The sequence below is a fragment of the Cygnus olor genome, chromosome 1 (genome assembly GCF_009769625.2).
Source record: "Cygnus olor isolate bCygOlo1 chromosome 1, bCygOlo1.pri.v2, whole genome shotgun sequence".
Taxonomy (NCBI): domain Eukaryota; kingdom Metazoa; phylum Chordata; class Aves; order Anseriformes; family Anatidae; genus Cygnus; species Cygnus olor.
The window spans coordinates 105,168,446-105,184,308 of record NC_049169.1 but is presented as its reverse complement, the minus strand read 5'-3'; the positions used below and the strand labels follow the sequence as shown (position 1 = coordinate 105,184,308).

Below are 15,863 nucleotides of genomic sequence, written 5' to 3'. Positions count from 1 at the left end.
TTCTACTTGACTTACTCCTCAAAAAAGGCTGTGTAATCTTTATCTGTATGGGTGACTAAAGAAAACATGTTTCTGAATAGAATTTCCCCACTTCAACCCTGTAAAATAATCTATATAGTGACCCAAACAGACTTGCTGAAAGGCCTGAAGCAAGATTCCCTTTATTTTATAACAAGTATAGGCTTCCCTCCTTAAGTGTATAGGAACATACATCACAATCAGGAAGTAGAACTCTCCATTGACTTGTTATGGAACTAGGTTTCGCATTTTTACATCCACTGTTTTGTCCACCTTGCTGGCTATCATGTTCAGGTTTTTGGAGTCATTTTTGTACGTTGAGGCTGCTGTCCATCGTGGCTATGAAGTAGTCACTTGGATGTTACCACTACAGTGACAGATAAAAGGCCACAAGAAGCTTGTCCAGCAAGAATAAGATTGTTTTGGCACATCTGTAGAATTATAGCCTCAGACATAATAAAAATTATTACAAGCAGTGCACATAAGCTCTAACTTGCACTTTCACACTAGCTCATGTTACTATTCAACTTGCACTTTTCCATATAGTGGAGAAGCTCTAGCTGAACTCTAGAAACTCAGACTGTACCGCAGCACAAGGACATGGACTTATTAGATCAAGTCCAGAGGAGGGCCATAAAAAGTTGATCAAGGTGCCGTAGAACCTCTCCTATGAGGACAGGCTAAGAGAGCTGGCGTTGTTCAGCCTGGAGAAGAGAAGGCTCCAGGGAGACCTCATAGTGGCCTTCCAGTACCTAAAGAGGGTCTACATGAAAGCAGAAGAGAAACTATCAGGGAGGGTAGTGATAGGACAATGCGTAATGGTTTAAAACCAAAATAGGGTAGATTTAGAATAGATATAAGGAAGAAATTCTTTACTCAGAGGGTGGTAAGGCACTGGAACGGGTTGCCAAGAGAAGCTGTGGATGTCCCATTCCTGGAGGTGTTCAAGACCAGGCTGGATGGGGCTTTGGGTAACCTGGTCTGGTGGGAGGTGTCCCTGCCCATGGCAGGGGGGCTGGAACTGGATGGTCTTTAAGGTCCCTTCCAACCCAAACCATTCTATGGTTCTGTGATCCTAAGAACACTTGCAGATAAAGCTATATTTCCACTCTGTCCGTTGTTTGGTCAATATTAGATTGACAAGCAGAAGCAGCAGGCATCTTAGTTCAAAGGAGATGTCAGAGCCAGCTGGACTTGAATCAAGCATTAGCACTAGGAGGGAGTAGCAGTTAATACTAGCTGGAGATCCCCTTCTGCAGAAGAGACACCCATCTGCTGCCAGATACGCTGGCAAAGGAGGTTTAGCCAGAGCAGGTGTGCTAAGAGACTGCTTACCTTCTATGACTCTTGGACTATTATCATTGCGTTATTACTACTAGTAGTGTTTTTGTTGTTGTTTGTTTAAACTATTACCATTACCTACTCATGCTATTAACGGAGACAACCTGAAATAAGTCAAAATTGACCACAGAACTGGGGGCGAAGGAAAAGGACGTGGGAGTGCTGGCAGTGAAGGAAGAAAGGCTTGTGGAGAAGGATCCTGTGAGTGAATTGGCTGCAGGATTGGCCAGAAAAGCTTCTACTAGCACATGAGCTGTAAAGAACCAAAAAGGAAGTCAGGGCAGTTGATTTAGTGACAGCTGACATAAGGCAAGATTGAAGTACTCACTGTTGACTCTGCTTGGAGCAGAAGGTTAGATGATTTAGGTCACTCTCAATGCAAACAATTCAGTTAACTGCATTAAAGACCTATACGAAGCTAATGCCCACGGTGATCGGATGGCATTGTCTCCAAGCTTTCCCCAAGCCTCACCTCCTCCAGTTTCCATTCAAATCAAAGATTCAATTTCTGTTCACCCCCCTACTGTACTCCTCAAAACATAAGAGGATCATCTGTGGCATTTAAGTGCTAGTACGACATTATCAGACTGAGCAAAGATCTGTATTTCATAGAATCATTAAGGTTGGAAAAACCTTCAAGATCATCTGGTCCAACCATTGCCCTACTACCAATGTCACCCACTAAACCATGTCCCTATGCACCAGGTCCAACCTTTCCTTGAACACCCCCAGGGACTGTGACTCCACCACTTCCCTGGGCAACCCATTCCAATGCCTGACTACTCTTTCTGAAAAGAAACGTCTCCTAATTTCTAACCTAAATTGTTTTGGTTAGCGGAGTTTTATGGATCAAGTTTCAGACTTTCCAGACTTCTTTGAACATACCAGAAAGATGGTGATTCCTCAAGTTAGCTAACCCATTTATTCAAAGGTGCTAACATGAACTTGTCTGATTTTTAATTATAGCTAACAAATCACTGTGAAGAATAGGAGCGTGTAACAGATTCTCAAAAAAAAAAAGAACACTGAAAACTATCAACATAGAAATGCAATTGTTCCAAACACACATATATCATTCCCAAATACTTTTTCAAGGAAAAAACATTTCAAATTCAGTAGGGATAATCAGAAGAATGAGCCTTTGTGAATGGGTAAGAAGAGACGAGTACCATTCCTTGATCTAGTTAGTATTATCCCTTATAAAAATTTCAGAGGAATGTAAGAGGTCAATACACATTTTGGTTCTGAGCATTTAGATTTAAGGTTCTCAATGAAAATTAACTAATTCCACCTCTGAGAAATTGACCCTACCGCAAGTCACTGACTGAACAAGTTTTTCACATTATTTCTAAAGGAGTGCAAAACAGTATACCATTTTTCAGGAAACTGTAGTTCCTTATGAGTATTTGGACATACCATTAAATAGCACTCAGGTGGAACACAGTTTAGCAAAGTACATTACTAAATTTTTAATCTAGGAAAAATGGTATATGTGATAAAACTTCATGGAAACTGATTTTTAGTATCATTTAAGAGAGTTTTCAAAACAGAAAACACAACAAATGTAACAGTGCATTCTCCATTCCAACACAAGTAACAGAAGACAAATTTTCATTAAATACTAAATGCAGAAATGATAAATATTTTTTAGATTAAAAATGTGAGGAGTTCAGCATACACTGGAATTTGGGGCTACTTGCTTACACAAACTGAAGTGTAAATTTAAGCTTGACCGGAACATTTCCGACAATCAGATAGCACTATCTTATGGCAGTGTTGCATAGCCCACTGAACACAATCCCTCTCTAAAGAGGCAAGGTGAGAAAAACCATCAGCTGGCACAGAAGGTAAGGCAAAGGCAACAAAACTACACAGAGAGGGCAGGAGTAGCAAAGCTACAGCATAACAGCAGGACTGCCACCAGGTTCAAACCAATGTCTGAAATAGCAACTGCTACAGAACACAACTGCAAAGAAGCACAGACTGCTTCTCCATAGAATAAGAACTGAGTTCACACATCTTGCTGCACTTAAAGTCATATTTGCACAGTACTTCACCTGTACTAGCAGGCTCTCCGCAAACTTTATGGTTTGCCAATAGCAGCTCGTAAACAGGGAATGGCTGTAAATGCATGAAGGTTTCCTCACAGAATGAGGTCTTCAGAAGTATCAATCAGAAATGCATGCTACAAAATTCACTTAAGAGACTCTTCTTTCAAGTATAGTCTATAGGTGATGTTTGTCTGCATAGTTGTGATCAAATCTTTCTGCTTGACAGACTTCAGTCTCAAGAATCAAATCCCCACTCATTTTACTTCAGAATATGCCTCTCAACTGTAATGAGTCTCTTATTTTAAGTTAGTTCTAATAATATAAAGCAAAATTTGCCAACTGCCCCTTTTTCCCACATCCACTTTGACAAAACTGCATTTCTGAAATAAAACACCATAAAACTTGGAATGTCAACTTACACCAACGTCCTTACCAACTAGTACCTAACAGAGCGAGTTTCCCACTGCTTACTGGCACAGTCTGACACAAACATTGTAAGCCTTCCTCATAGCACAAATCCCCAGAAGTCACCATCTCACAATCTTCTGCTTCCTGACTCCACAAAGAGTCAGTATCTTCAAGTGATGCCAATGAACATCTCTGCAAGGCAGGGTGCTTCTAACAGAATAACTGGAGTAAAAGTTGCCTTAGCAAAAATAAAGTGAAAAGAATATTTAATATTATTCATTTTTAGTGATTTTGATATTACTAATTTTAGTGATTTTACAGCACCCACCATCCAAGTCACATCAGTACAGCCAGCATGGCCACAAGCTGTAGAACTTGCTTAGGGTTTTTTCCCATGATATCATAACTGACTGCAACGCAAACTGAATCCTAGTTTTACCAGTGTGATCCTCAAGGGCCACAAAGCCCAGCTTCAGGTTTGGGTTCTCACAATTTCCCAGCATCTTGCCTCAAACAGCAAGAGTAGAAGCCCATTATAGTCAAAACTTTCAAGAACTTGGGCCAGATGTGTTATGAAGATTCGTTGCATCTATCTTTCCACGTCATAAACCCTAGAACTTCCGGCAAGCCTCAACACATGGCAAAATCCTGAGAACATCATGTCCCTTAGTCATAATGAGGTCTGACAGATATTAAGACAAGGTTAACCTTGCCTTAGTTTCTGAGGAAGTTTTACCAGGATTCAGAAAAATCAGGCTGATCAACTGGGGGGGGGGCGGGCAGTGAATGAAGGGAAGAGAGTCAATTCAACTTTTCAACCGGCTCTAGTCACATATATTTTCTCAAATTCACTGTTTTTCCGAAGACATGACTTAGAACAACACAGAAGAAAGGCCACTAAGGAGCCTTTTTTAAGCTTAGTAAGCATTACAGAAACAATGGCAAGAAAAAAACCTACAATTTAATAGAAGGACACACAGAAATAGTTGTCTTCCCTTTGGGAGGGAAATTCAACAGATTTGGAGAATTCTGATGTGAGAATAAAACTCTAAAATTCTATTTTACAGCCACAGTACACAGATTCTCATGAGATGTTTCAGAACAGTATCCAAAATCCCTAGTAGCTCAATACACATCTTCTTAACATTTTTAGTCAGACTCCTAGTCACTGAAGATCACTTAACCAGCACAGCAACCTCATCTTAGCTAAGAGGAATAAGAAAGGAGGGACAGAAACAAGCAAGCAGTCAATGAACTGTTGGTAAAAGCAAACTGTAAAGCTTTTCTAACAAAGGAAGTACTATCCAGCTAGTTTTAGAAAGTTAATATTTAATATGTTCTACAGAGCAGTGCTTGATGCTAACTATGGCTATTGTACAATGCTACAGTACAGATTTCAAAAATAAACTCAGTTCATAGTAAGTAGAAAATAAAAAACCCACCACCACACCATCTTAGCAAAAGCATCCAACACTTAAATCTGGTATTTCTAAAATTATCAACATTAACAAACTATGCCTTTACTTAAACCTCAAAAAGGCCCAATCAAAAAAGATTAGAGAGAAGATAAAAACCTGCCTGCCTATACTAGCCTAAGTCCACCATGCAGAACACTTGTTAATCCCTGAAGAAAGCAGACTCAACATTCGAACAGATGTTCATACCTGCATCTCTGATCTCCTAGGTGAACGTTCCACAAGCTAACCAGTCACACAACTTACTGAAGCCCTTCTACTATGCAGAAAAGATCCAAAGTTTATGGAGCCAGAGAAAGTAAACATCTCAAAATAAAAGCACTAGCCTAGAAAAAGTTGAGATTTGGCTTCCAGTCTTCACTCCAAACACTGTTTCCTCCTTCCTAGCCTATTTAGTCCCAGATTCAATATAGTAGCTCAGGAAAATAAATCCACAAAGCAATTTCTGAAAGAGCTTCAATTCAAGATAGCATTAGTAGAGGCACGATGTTAAACCTTTCTGTTTCACATTTCATCTCAGCTGCCTCCCCAGTAGCAGGATGAAGCTGAGTGATCAAACTCCCAGAGATCTGGTCTAGGTAAGCTTTCAGGACACACTGCACACAAACTGAAGCAGTTTACCAGCACAGAGGAAGTTTCTGCCATAAACTACGAAGAGAAAGCTGATGAAACAGCAGGAGCACTTAAAGCACAACATGGGAAAAAATCCATGTCAGAATGATCCCGGCAAAGTTCTATCACCTGGACAATCGACTACACCCCTGCTGGGTCTCCAAACAGTGGGTTTGTCTTTCCAAACTTTACTTCATCTGAGCAGCCAGGGTTGGGAGAACCACTTATCGGAGGCACATTTGCCAGGCAAAGTCTCCCAGTTGCACTTACTCTCAAAATAACCAGGGTGACATGGATTTACTTTCTCCCTGCTTATTTCTGACTTCTCATCTGCTTCCACATTAAAGAGGACTCTGCTATTAAGAATAAGCCTTATTTTCTTATTTACTATCCAATCCCCAGACTCACAGAAATGTGTTTTTAAGTAGCACGGAACCTGAAATCTGACCAGTTCCAGAAATGGAGGAGTGTTGCCAGCCAAAGCTCCCGATTTCTGCAGAACATCTCAAAAAGACTGATTCTGCTTCAGAATTCCACAAACAACATCTTAAAGGTATCTGCTTTGAACAGAAACTGAAACAATCCTGCATTAGCCTAGTCTAAGAAATCTGACAAAAATAAATCAATTCAACAATAACCATTAAATTACTGAATTTCTACCTGAGTTCACCTGAATCCCCAAATCCTCTGTCAAGTTACACAATGGAAAAAAAGAAAAACTGCACTAAAACCAACATGAAACAGGCTAAGCATACTGCCTTTCTGAAGACAAAAATATTCTCTTTCAGTTTGGACGTTACTTGTAATACAAGAGTTCTGTGGCAGGATCATATGAATAAGTTGCTCATGTAGAGTTGCATACTCAAGCTCCAGTTTAAAGCATACTGCACAGTAACATTAGAAGTTATTCTTTCTCACAGTCTAATATTTTTTTTAAGCTCTAAGACTCAAACAGAACTACAAACAACCCTAATCCTGTAAATACATAACATGATCTTAATTTCATTCCCAACCGTAATTCACTGAAATCAATTGGAATAGCTATGCAACAAGGAAAATCTAAAAAGCATGGGCTAAAGCTTTACTGATCTTTTACTCATCTCCCTCAAGTTTCACTTCTTCCCTTGATATCCCATTTGATTCTACCCCATGTTCCTTTCCTTTTCCAACTGTCCTTGTGCTCCTAACTTGCTCAGCACATTCTTGAAGCTACTCTTGTTGCTAAACCCAAAGTCATTAGCCAAGTATCCTAGCAACTACAGCAGCAGATGACCTTACTTAAGAGGGACGTACTTATCAAGTTGGGAGCGGGTGAGTTTGTATCTCATTACTGAACTAAAGGATATGCTTGGGGGATGGGGTGGGGGGGCAGCCACACATAAAAAGGGAAGGGCTACTATAATAAAAATTGGGATTAAGATTAATTTTAAGCATGGGAATACTGTTTAGCCCAACATCTGTAGAAGACCACTATGAATTCTGAGTTTTAATGCTTGGTCACGTTCAAATGGTCAAGTACGACTTTGCTCAACCTGCAGTATTTAGGAAAAGGCAACCAGACGACTTCGGACTTACTGAGGTCCTGCCTTCTCATCCTCAGTTCTGAGTGTCACCTCCCTTCATGCCAGTAAAAGGCTTCATGAAAAAAAGCACAAGTTTCAGTAGCACAAAGCCGGACACAGAAAAGCTGAGGGGCTGTTGTAGCCTCAGTAAGGGTTTGCTTACACTGCCATGGAGCCCCACCCCATAGAGAAATTTTGCGTTACACCTACACCAGCCAGGCTGCTGCCAGCTCTCAGAGTAAGCAGCAGGGCTCATCCCCACACTGCACAGCCACGGAGTGTCTTGACTTAATGAACTCATCCAGTAAGAAAATAACACACTCTGTAAGTCCTCTGTTGTACCAGCTGAGTGAATTCAATCAGCTGCACAACACTGACTCTGACAGCAGGAGAGGAAGAAGGAACCCAAAACCGTCACTGAAGCAGCAACAGCCTAGATGGACACGTGCAGTCACACCAGATGTAACCACACCACATCTTTAATGCACCTAGGTGCAACGTGAAACTGTACCTTCACATTGCACTTAAGATGCATTAAGGAACCATCGCAACATACCATTTAGAAGAGTAAAAAGAAATGGCGTCCAACCTTTACAGAGACTTTTTTCAAAGACAAAACAAGAAAAAAAACAACAAATCCTGACACTCCTTACTTATCCATACAAAAACCTGCCTCTCCTCTACCAGTCCACACCAACTGCAGCAGCTGGTTTGTGCTTTCAGCCCTGCAAGTCACATGTTTTCCAGCTACCCGACTGATACTGAAGGGTTGTACAGCCACTAAGCAATCAAGTCACATGATTCTTTTTTTTTCCTGCCAATTTGATGGCATTTAAAAGGAAGATGAATGAAGCAGCCCTTTTGCAGTGTGAAAGCATTAGGCACATCTGTCAGTCAATGCATTAGGGAGTTTAAGTACAATCAAGCACTTAACTGAGCAGCCATATTACTTTCACTTGAGTAAAGGGGTTTGGAGTCTTCCGAGCTACTGAGCCATGTTTTTTCATAGCACATGCAAGTTTTAAATTAAGATTGAAAGTTATTTTATTCAGTAGTATATTTTTGTTGCTGTTGCTTTGTGAGTTGTCTTTGTTGTGGTGGTGTTTTAAAGTGACTGCTTGTTTTTGCCTCCCTCCTCCCCACTGCAAGAAATAGCCAGAAAGGAACATGTTCAAAGAACTAGAATATCCACCTTAAATAGACAGAAAGTTAATGAGTCATTATATGTATACATATTCATTATTTTATAGGTCTTAACTGAGAGGGAACATTCCTCGTAGCTTAAGTGGTTAATACATCTAGAAGAAAAAAACAGAAAATGCAGGATCTATAGATATATGAAATTTCAACTACCTATACAATATCACTCCACGCTAGTTAAAACAGCTGTGAATTTAAGAAATTTTCATCCTTCTTTCTACACACACACACCAAATATTTCTTGTTGATTAATCATCTTTCAACATGCCAAATGTAGGTTTTAGCTGCAGGGCATGAAAGATACAACTCTGTGTGCTAAATTAAAAAAAAAAAAAGGTAGCAGCAAGCAGAACTGCAAAACTTGTGACCATTGAGCACTTCAGATGCTTCTCAAAAGCAGCTAAAGGAAATCATGTCACTGCTGAACAGCTCAGGACTAGCTGCAGCCTACAGCCACCAGAGCTGCAGATCCCACTTGTCTATCACACTGCAGTTTTAGAATACCCGATTCAACAAGCACATGACATCCAGAAACAAACTTATATACTCCACCCACACGGGTTTGAGGTTACAGCTGATCCTTTGCTTACAACTAAGACTAGCGATCCCATTGAGTTGGATCCAGAAAAGGAACAGGTAAACAGTACAACCTTACAAAACCTTACAAAAATTTCATGTTTTTCTGACTTTAGACCTCCCTGAAGAGGCTCACCATGGAGCCAGAAGAATGCCAGCTACCACCTGAAACGGGTTGTAAAAATAATCCTTGAGGTAACACCTAGCCATACAACTGACCAATTGCCTGACTTAGTAATGTAGTCAAACTCCCCAAAAAAGCTCCCCAGGCCAGGGTTACATATTTTTCTCACGTGGGAGAATACTGATCACACACAATTCATCTTCTTCTGCCATCTTCCTGGTACTCATTCCTGCCTTGTAGCAGGACAGATTGTTGGCACAACTCCTTCTTGTTCCAAATCAGGCAATCGTAACTGGTTAAAAAAAAAAAAAGGTAATAAAAGGTAATGAAAACTGTAAGGATTCTCAGTTCAGACCCATTCACCATTCACCCACACAACTAAGACAGTTGTGCAGTAAATAAAATTACCAGCAAGAACGGAGGGTTTGCTATGATGAAGCTCCTACTGAAAGGGGTTTCCATAGAACTATAGCTTCACTGCCACTTACTCCCATGACAACAGGCTGAAGTGGCTCTTTTAATAACCACTCCCTGTCAGATGCAAACTAGTGAAAAGATGAATTTAAATAAAAGGCAGCATAAGCTAGCTAACTGTATATTTAGCCAGCAGTGACTAAATTGCTGTAATTGGCAGGGGAGGTATTCTTACAAGCTGCTGAGACACACAACTGTTGAAATTTATTTAATGTTTCACACAGCATCTAAAAGCTTCATGAAATGAATCAGAAGTTGCAACATGAGCAAAAAGGGAGTCCCTGACATTAAAAGCTGATGAACACATGCAAGCAACAACAAATGATGAAATTAGTTAGGCAGTACTATGAATCAATACTGGCCCCAAAAACAAACTCCCTGTTGCGTATGCATCTCCTGGGTCACTGTGGCAAATGAGTTTTAAAACACTGCAATAGCAAGACAGATCCAAAGATGCTTACAAGGTTACAGGGAACTTCTTGAAGCGTGAATGGAATCAAAGGCAAAGCATACAAGTACTCATAAGAAACTTTTTTTTTAAAAAAAAAAAAGAAAGAAAACAGCAATGGAAGCCAAAAGAAGTCATTTATATAGAGATGAAACTACCACTGCTGAAGTGGAATCCGCTTTGGAGAATGCTGCGACAAACACTAAAAGTGAAGACAGGCAGCTGATGCTTGATGCAACGCAGGGGAAGCTAGCAAGGGGAGGCAGCCAAAGGAGAGCAAAGTGACAAGCTATAATCATTTTTGCAGCAGCACACTGAATGCATAAAATACTTTCTGATAAACAGAAGATTAGATAAAGCAAAATGATTGTAATTCAAATCTCAAGGCTGATGTCACAACAGTAACTAATTAAACCCAACAACCTCAGCTACTGCTGATTAAAGTTTTTCATATGACTTGAAAATATTACGATTTGGGAAATCTAGGAAAGGAGAACTGAACATCATTTAACTGTCCACTGACATGAAAAGCTAAGAAGAACTTGAACCCTGCAAATTGTTAGAATTATTCCTCAACTGACCAAACATATGCAGCTTAGCAATAAAGATACTAGGATGGGAATGATCCTGTGGTATCAAAATTCAAAAGTCAAATTTCTCCTAGTTGAAGCTTCTGTAAGATCCTGGTGCTGCATAAAAACATGAACAGGCTTAAGTCCCTTCTTACCCATACTTGACAAAGTGTACCAGCCACCAAATGCTGACGGACTTAGAATGCATCAAAAACAGTTGCATAACCATAAGACCTAACAAAATGATCTGCCAGTGGTAACAAATTACCACCTCCTTAAACCAAAATTCTGCATTACCCTTTGGAAAACAGTTTAATATACATTTTCTCATTAAAAAAATATTCAGGAGCTGAAGAGTATATCATTTTGATTAGCCTACTAAAGGATTTGTTGGTGACAGCTACACAATGTTAATTTAGATTAAAGAGAGTTTGCACGTTTTGGGAATCCCCAACTACTTGAAGTGACCAATCATACTTAACCAAAACACATAACAGACCTTGCAGACGGCCATCAAGTCTCACTTACCACAGTGTTTGGAGTGCATTTTTAGATAGAGAAGAATTAGCAACATAGCTTTAGAAAAGGTCTCATGATTACAAAAAGTGATCCAAATACAAACTCATACTGTATGACCACAAGGCAGCCGAAGACTCAATTTCACTACACCAACCAGTTCTGTGGTCACATTGCAGTAGCACCAACTCAAAGAGAAACCAGCATGAGTTATTTATCAGTTGCACAGCCAACTAACACAGAGGCAGTCGCTAGAATCAATGCAGGCTAGTTACAACAATAGGGTAGAAGAGGATGGTTCTCCCCTTGTATCCCAGTGTTCAAGGATGAACTCCTTCCCTCCTGCAAGGGAAAGGGGAAGCTCCCAATTTGGTTATTTATGACTGTGAAATTGACCTTAGCACAGAGATTAAACCCCTGAGGTGGGTTCAGGGACGGCTTAAACCCAGACACTTCTCTCTTTCAACACAGAATAGCCCAGCCTGGTTGCCTGCTGAGGGTCTATTTTGTACAGTCAAGATAAGCCTCCTGATTTATACAAAACCAGTTATTTTGAATCTTCTACTTTTACCAAGGTGGAAACAAGGAAAGTTAGACTTACAGGAGAGGAGGAGGAAAAAAACCACAACTTTCAGTAGGAGCCCTGAAGTACCACGATAAATTACTCCACTCCCACAAACTCAAGTAAGGACTTGAGCAGCTAGACCATGCTCCATTGCCAACAGCTTTCACACAACTGCACACAAATGGCTTCCTCTAACTTTGGTCCATACAAAGAAAGGCAACTTACTGCTCTCTGTTTCCTCAAAGGAAACAATGTGTGTCTGGTCCACTGACAGAAATATTAATTCTATTTAATAGAGAAAAAAAAACAAGGAAGCTCTGATCAACTCCGATGATAAACTAATTTTTTAAATTGTTTCTTTCGGAGGACTATGAAATCTGTGCATCTTTCAGGCTAGTCATCCCAATAACCACGCTAAAATATTCCTAATCAAAACACACTATGAATATTTATGACTTTCTTTAGGAAGTCATCCAGTTTCACAGTGAAGTTTGAAGACACCTGTAACACTTCAGTAAAGCTGAGGTGTGAAATCTGGTTCTGGTTTTGTGTTTCATCATAATAATTATCTCTAGTTTTATAGCATTGTAACATTTGATATCTTAGCAGAGATGCAGCTCATTTACAGCATATAAAATAATTGTGCTCGAGACAAGCTTTTTTCCCCAGCTTTTGTTACACGAAGTGTTTCAGTACAAACCTTAATCACTAATCCAGCCACTAAATACTTGTAATTCATAGTTCATGCACAACTTCTGCTTAAAGAAAGTGAGTTAATGCAGAACTACCGATATCCCTTTACGCATGAGATTAGAGCCCATCATTCTGTTAAACAGGCAGAATTTTGATCCCATGAGTAATTTCCCCCGTGACATCAACACAGCATTAGCATTTCAACAGGAAACAAAATCTGTCCTCCTGCCAGTGCTGATGCATGCTCTGCCGTAAACCTTAACCTCCTCAGGTGTTCTGTCACCTTCCACAGTTTCACATAAATTCGGGCCACCATTAGGCGGAACACAACATGTTTTTCGAAGTCACTTGAAGGAAGCGTTGACATTGCACGCGGTTCAACCGAGTTCATGCCAGCAACCAAGCCAAGCGTTTGCCTACTTTTTGTTTCAAACAGGCCAGGCATGCTTTTGTTGCTGTTGTTTGACAACATCTACCCCTTTGTTCTCTCCCAGTAAGAAAATGAAATGAATTCGGGTATGTGTAATGCAGAGGCTTTTTCCCACCTCGAATTCCCTCAACTTTCCACCAGAGCTTCTGACCTCCCTCACTGAATCCAGAACAATTAGGCAGCGAGGGCTCTGCGAGCCACCCAGCCCCTTCCACGCCAAGACCAACTTCGCGGCTGGATGCAGGGTCGGGGGAGGCGTTAGGCGCTGATTTCTCTCGAATTTTTTTTATTAAATTTGATTAAAAGCACCCCTTCTTTTCGCTCCCATTCCCCCGGCAGGGCTCGCTCCCTCCACAGCCCCGAGCTGCTGCGGCCGTTGCTGGCAGCCTCGCACACACACCCTACCACCACCACGTTAAAGATTAATTAAAAATAAATAAATAAATAAGATGAACACAATAAGGAGAGGAGCGACAAAAATTAAAATTTAGAAAAGAAAAAAGAAAAAACGAAGCCCGCAGGTCGCCTTCACGCGGCGAGGAGGAGGAGGGAGCCGAACCGCGGCAGCCCCCCGCCGGCTGGCGGCGAACAAAGCCCGGCGCCGCCCGCCGCGGGGCTCCAAGCCTCGGCCACCGCCCCGGAGCCACGGGGGAGAAGCCGGGACACCGGCACCGCCACGAGGACCACGGCTACTGCCCCTTCTCCCAGCCCAACAGAGCCCATGCCCTGCCCTGCCCTGCCCTTCCCTTCCATTCCCTTCCCCTCCATTCCCTTCCCTTCCCTTCCCTTCCCTTCCCCTCCCCGCCACCTGCCTGCCTGCCTGCCCGCCCGCCCCGCCCCGTCCCGTCCCGTCCCGGCGCCCACCGGCGGAGCCGAGCAGGGCGAGGGCCAGCAGCAGCAGCACCGCCAACGACGGCAGCGACGGCGCGAGCGGCGGCTCCATAGCGCGGCGCGAGCGGGCGGGCGACCGCCACCAACGGCTCCGGCCCCGCGACTCCCCGCGGGCGGGCACCGCCCCGCCCCGCGCGCCCCGCCCAGCAGGTGAAGCGCCCGTCACTTCCGGGCCCTGGCGGCCGAGGTGTGAGGTGGTGGCGGCTGTTGGCAGTGGTATAACCATTTACTGTGCATAAGTAGCTACTACTATGTAGTAGTTTGTGTATATACTGTAATAGCAATGCTGTTAGAGGGCATAAGAGGGTTTCTGCCGCTATGGCTTACTCTCGTGAAGGGGTAAGTCGTGCTGGTAGCGTGTCCTTTTATGTGCCTGCTGCCCTGTCCGTGCTGAGAAGCTATGCCCATAATAAAAATATTTACACAAACACAAAACATTGCTTGTTTCCAACATAATTCTTTACAGGAATTGTGTTACCGTTCGTTTTCTTTGATGCCCATAATACATAAACTCCAAATACATTAATATTCTGTGAGCGTGGGGAAGGCGAGAGCTTAAAAAGCAAAGTCCTTTTTCCCCTTGTTGTAAATTTTAGATCAAATGAGCAGCTAATCATTAGGGTATTTTCCCGACTGCTTAGCTATAAAGGACGTGTTGCTCCTTTCATTCAGTCAGGGATTCCTAGTGATGCAGGTAGTGGTGTCTCCATTTCTGCTGGAGTAACGAACGCGTGAATGTGAGCTAGCATCTTTCAAAATGGTTGGCTGCTGTAAAGAAAACTGCAGCTTTTACCTACCACCTCACAATCTTTAATTATTTTTTTTTCTGATAAATGGGATAAATGCATTGCTATTTCCATGAACGTGCAGCTAAGTACTGCTTATTCCATCTTGTAAGGGCATGACAGTTCATAGTGCCTGTTAGATCTCCTTTCAAAAACAAACTTCCCCAGTACAATGCTAGAGACTCTACATAAAGGATAGGCTTTTAAATCAGGGGATTTTATTTAATGACAAAACAGAATTGTCTTTCCCCTCTATCCAGAAAAGAAAATAACATTAAAGTAATATTAATTGAAAGAGACTGGGACCTCAAAGTGGGGATATTCAGATTTCGTTTTCATCTGTTGTTTTATGTGTGCCACAGACTTGTGCTTTAAAGGGTAATCTGTTTTGAGCATCCTAGGCTGACTGGATGAGTGAGGTTTTTTGCTGTATATCCACTTGTGTCAACACAGAAATTATATACCATGGAAAGTATAATGAGGCAATCACAATCATTACAGAAAGAGAAAATGATTCATCATTAGAATGGAGATGCTCATCCTTCTGTGAAATAAATCCTAGCTAGTAATTAAAATAAAGACTGTACTGCATTTAGGAGACATGAAATCCACACTTTGTCTAGCCTAGACAGACCTATTCCTGGTCTCATTTAAATCAAAAGCAATACTGATGCACTTGTGTTCACACTCCTGAAAATTGTCCTACACTAGCAAATTAAAAGTACATCAAAACGCATTGTTTAAATAATAATAATTAAAAAAAAAAAAAGCTAAAATGTCCATGCTTCCTCACTGCAGACCAAAGTCAGGGTAATAGGGCATAAAGCTACCAAATTTATTAGAGGATATGACACTGTAAATTTTGAGTGGCCTATACTTCCTGGAACACTAAACAATATGAGGGAAAACACAACTGTGAAAATGACCAAAGCTATTCCACTCACAAAGGAAAAGGTCAAGTTCAAAACTTTTTGAACAGATTTCGACTAATGCTGACATTTTGGATCAAGCCCAAAAAAAAGGACCCGAGCTGAACACAGAATCTGCTCTACAGGGAAGAGATATCCACTAGAGCAGAGACCTACAGTCTAGACCTACGTTTTGCAAATGTATAATTGCTTA

General features: G+C 41.4%; 1 protein-coding gene across 3 annotated transcripts in view; it reads right to left on the bottom strand.

Annotated features, from left to right (window-relative positions):
* Nucleotides 1–14,072, bottom strand: part of CXADR (CXADR Ig-like cell adhesion molecule) — a 37,979-nt gene extending 23,907 nt beyond the window's left edge. For all 3 annotated transcript variants that reach the window (XM_040576112.1, XM_040576101.1, XM_040576090.1), the window contains exon 1: nt 13,930–14,072. In XM_040576112.1, the coding sequence (XP_040432046.1) occupies nt 13,930–14,008 (79 nt within the window). In that variant the 5' untranslated portion in view covers nt 14,009–14,072. The remainder of the gene's footprint in view (nt 1–13,929) is intronic.
* Between the last annotated feature and the right edge of the window lie 1,791 nt (nt 14,073–15,863).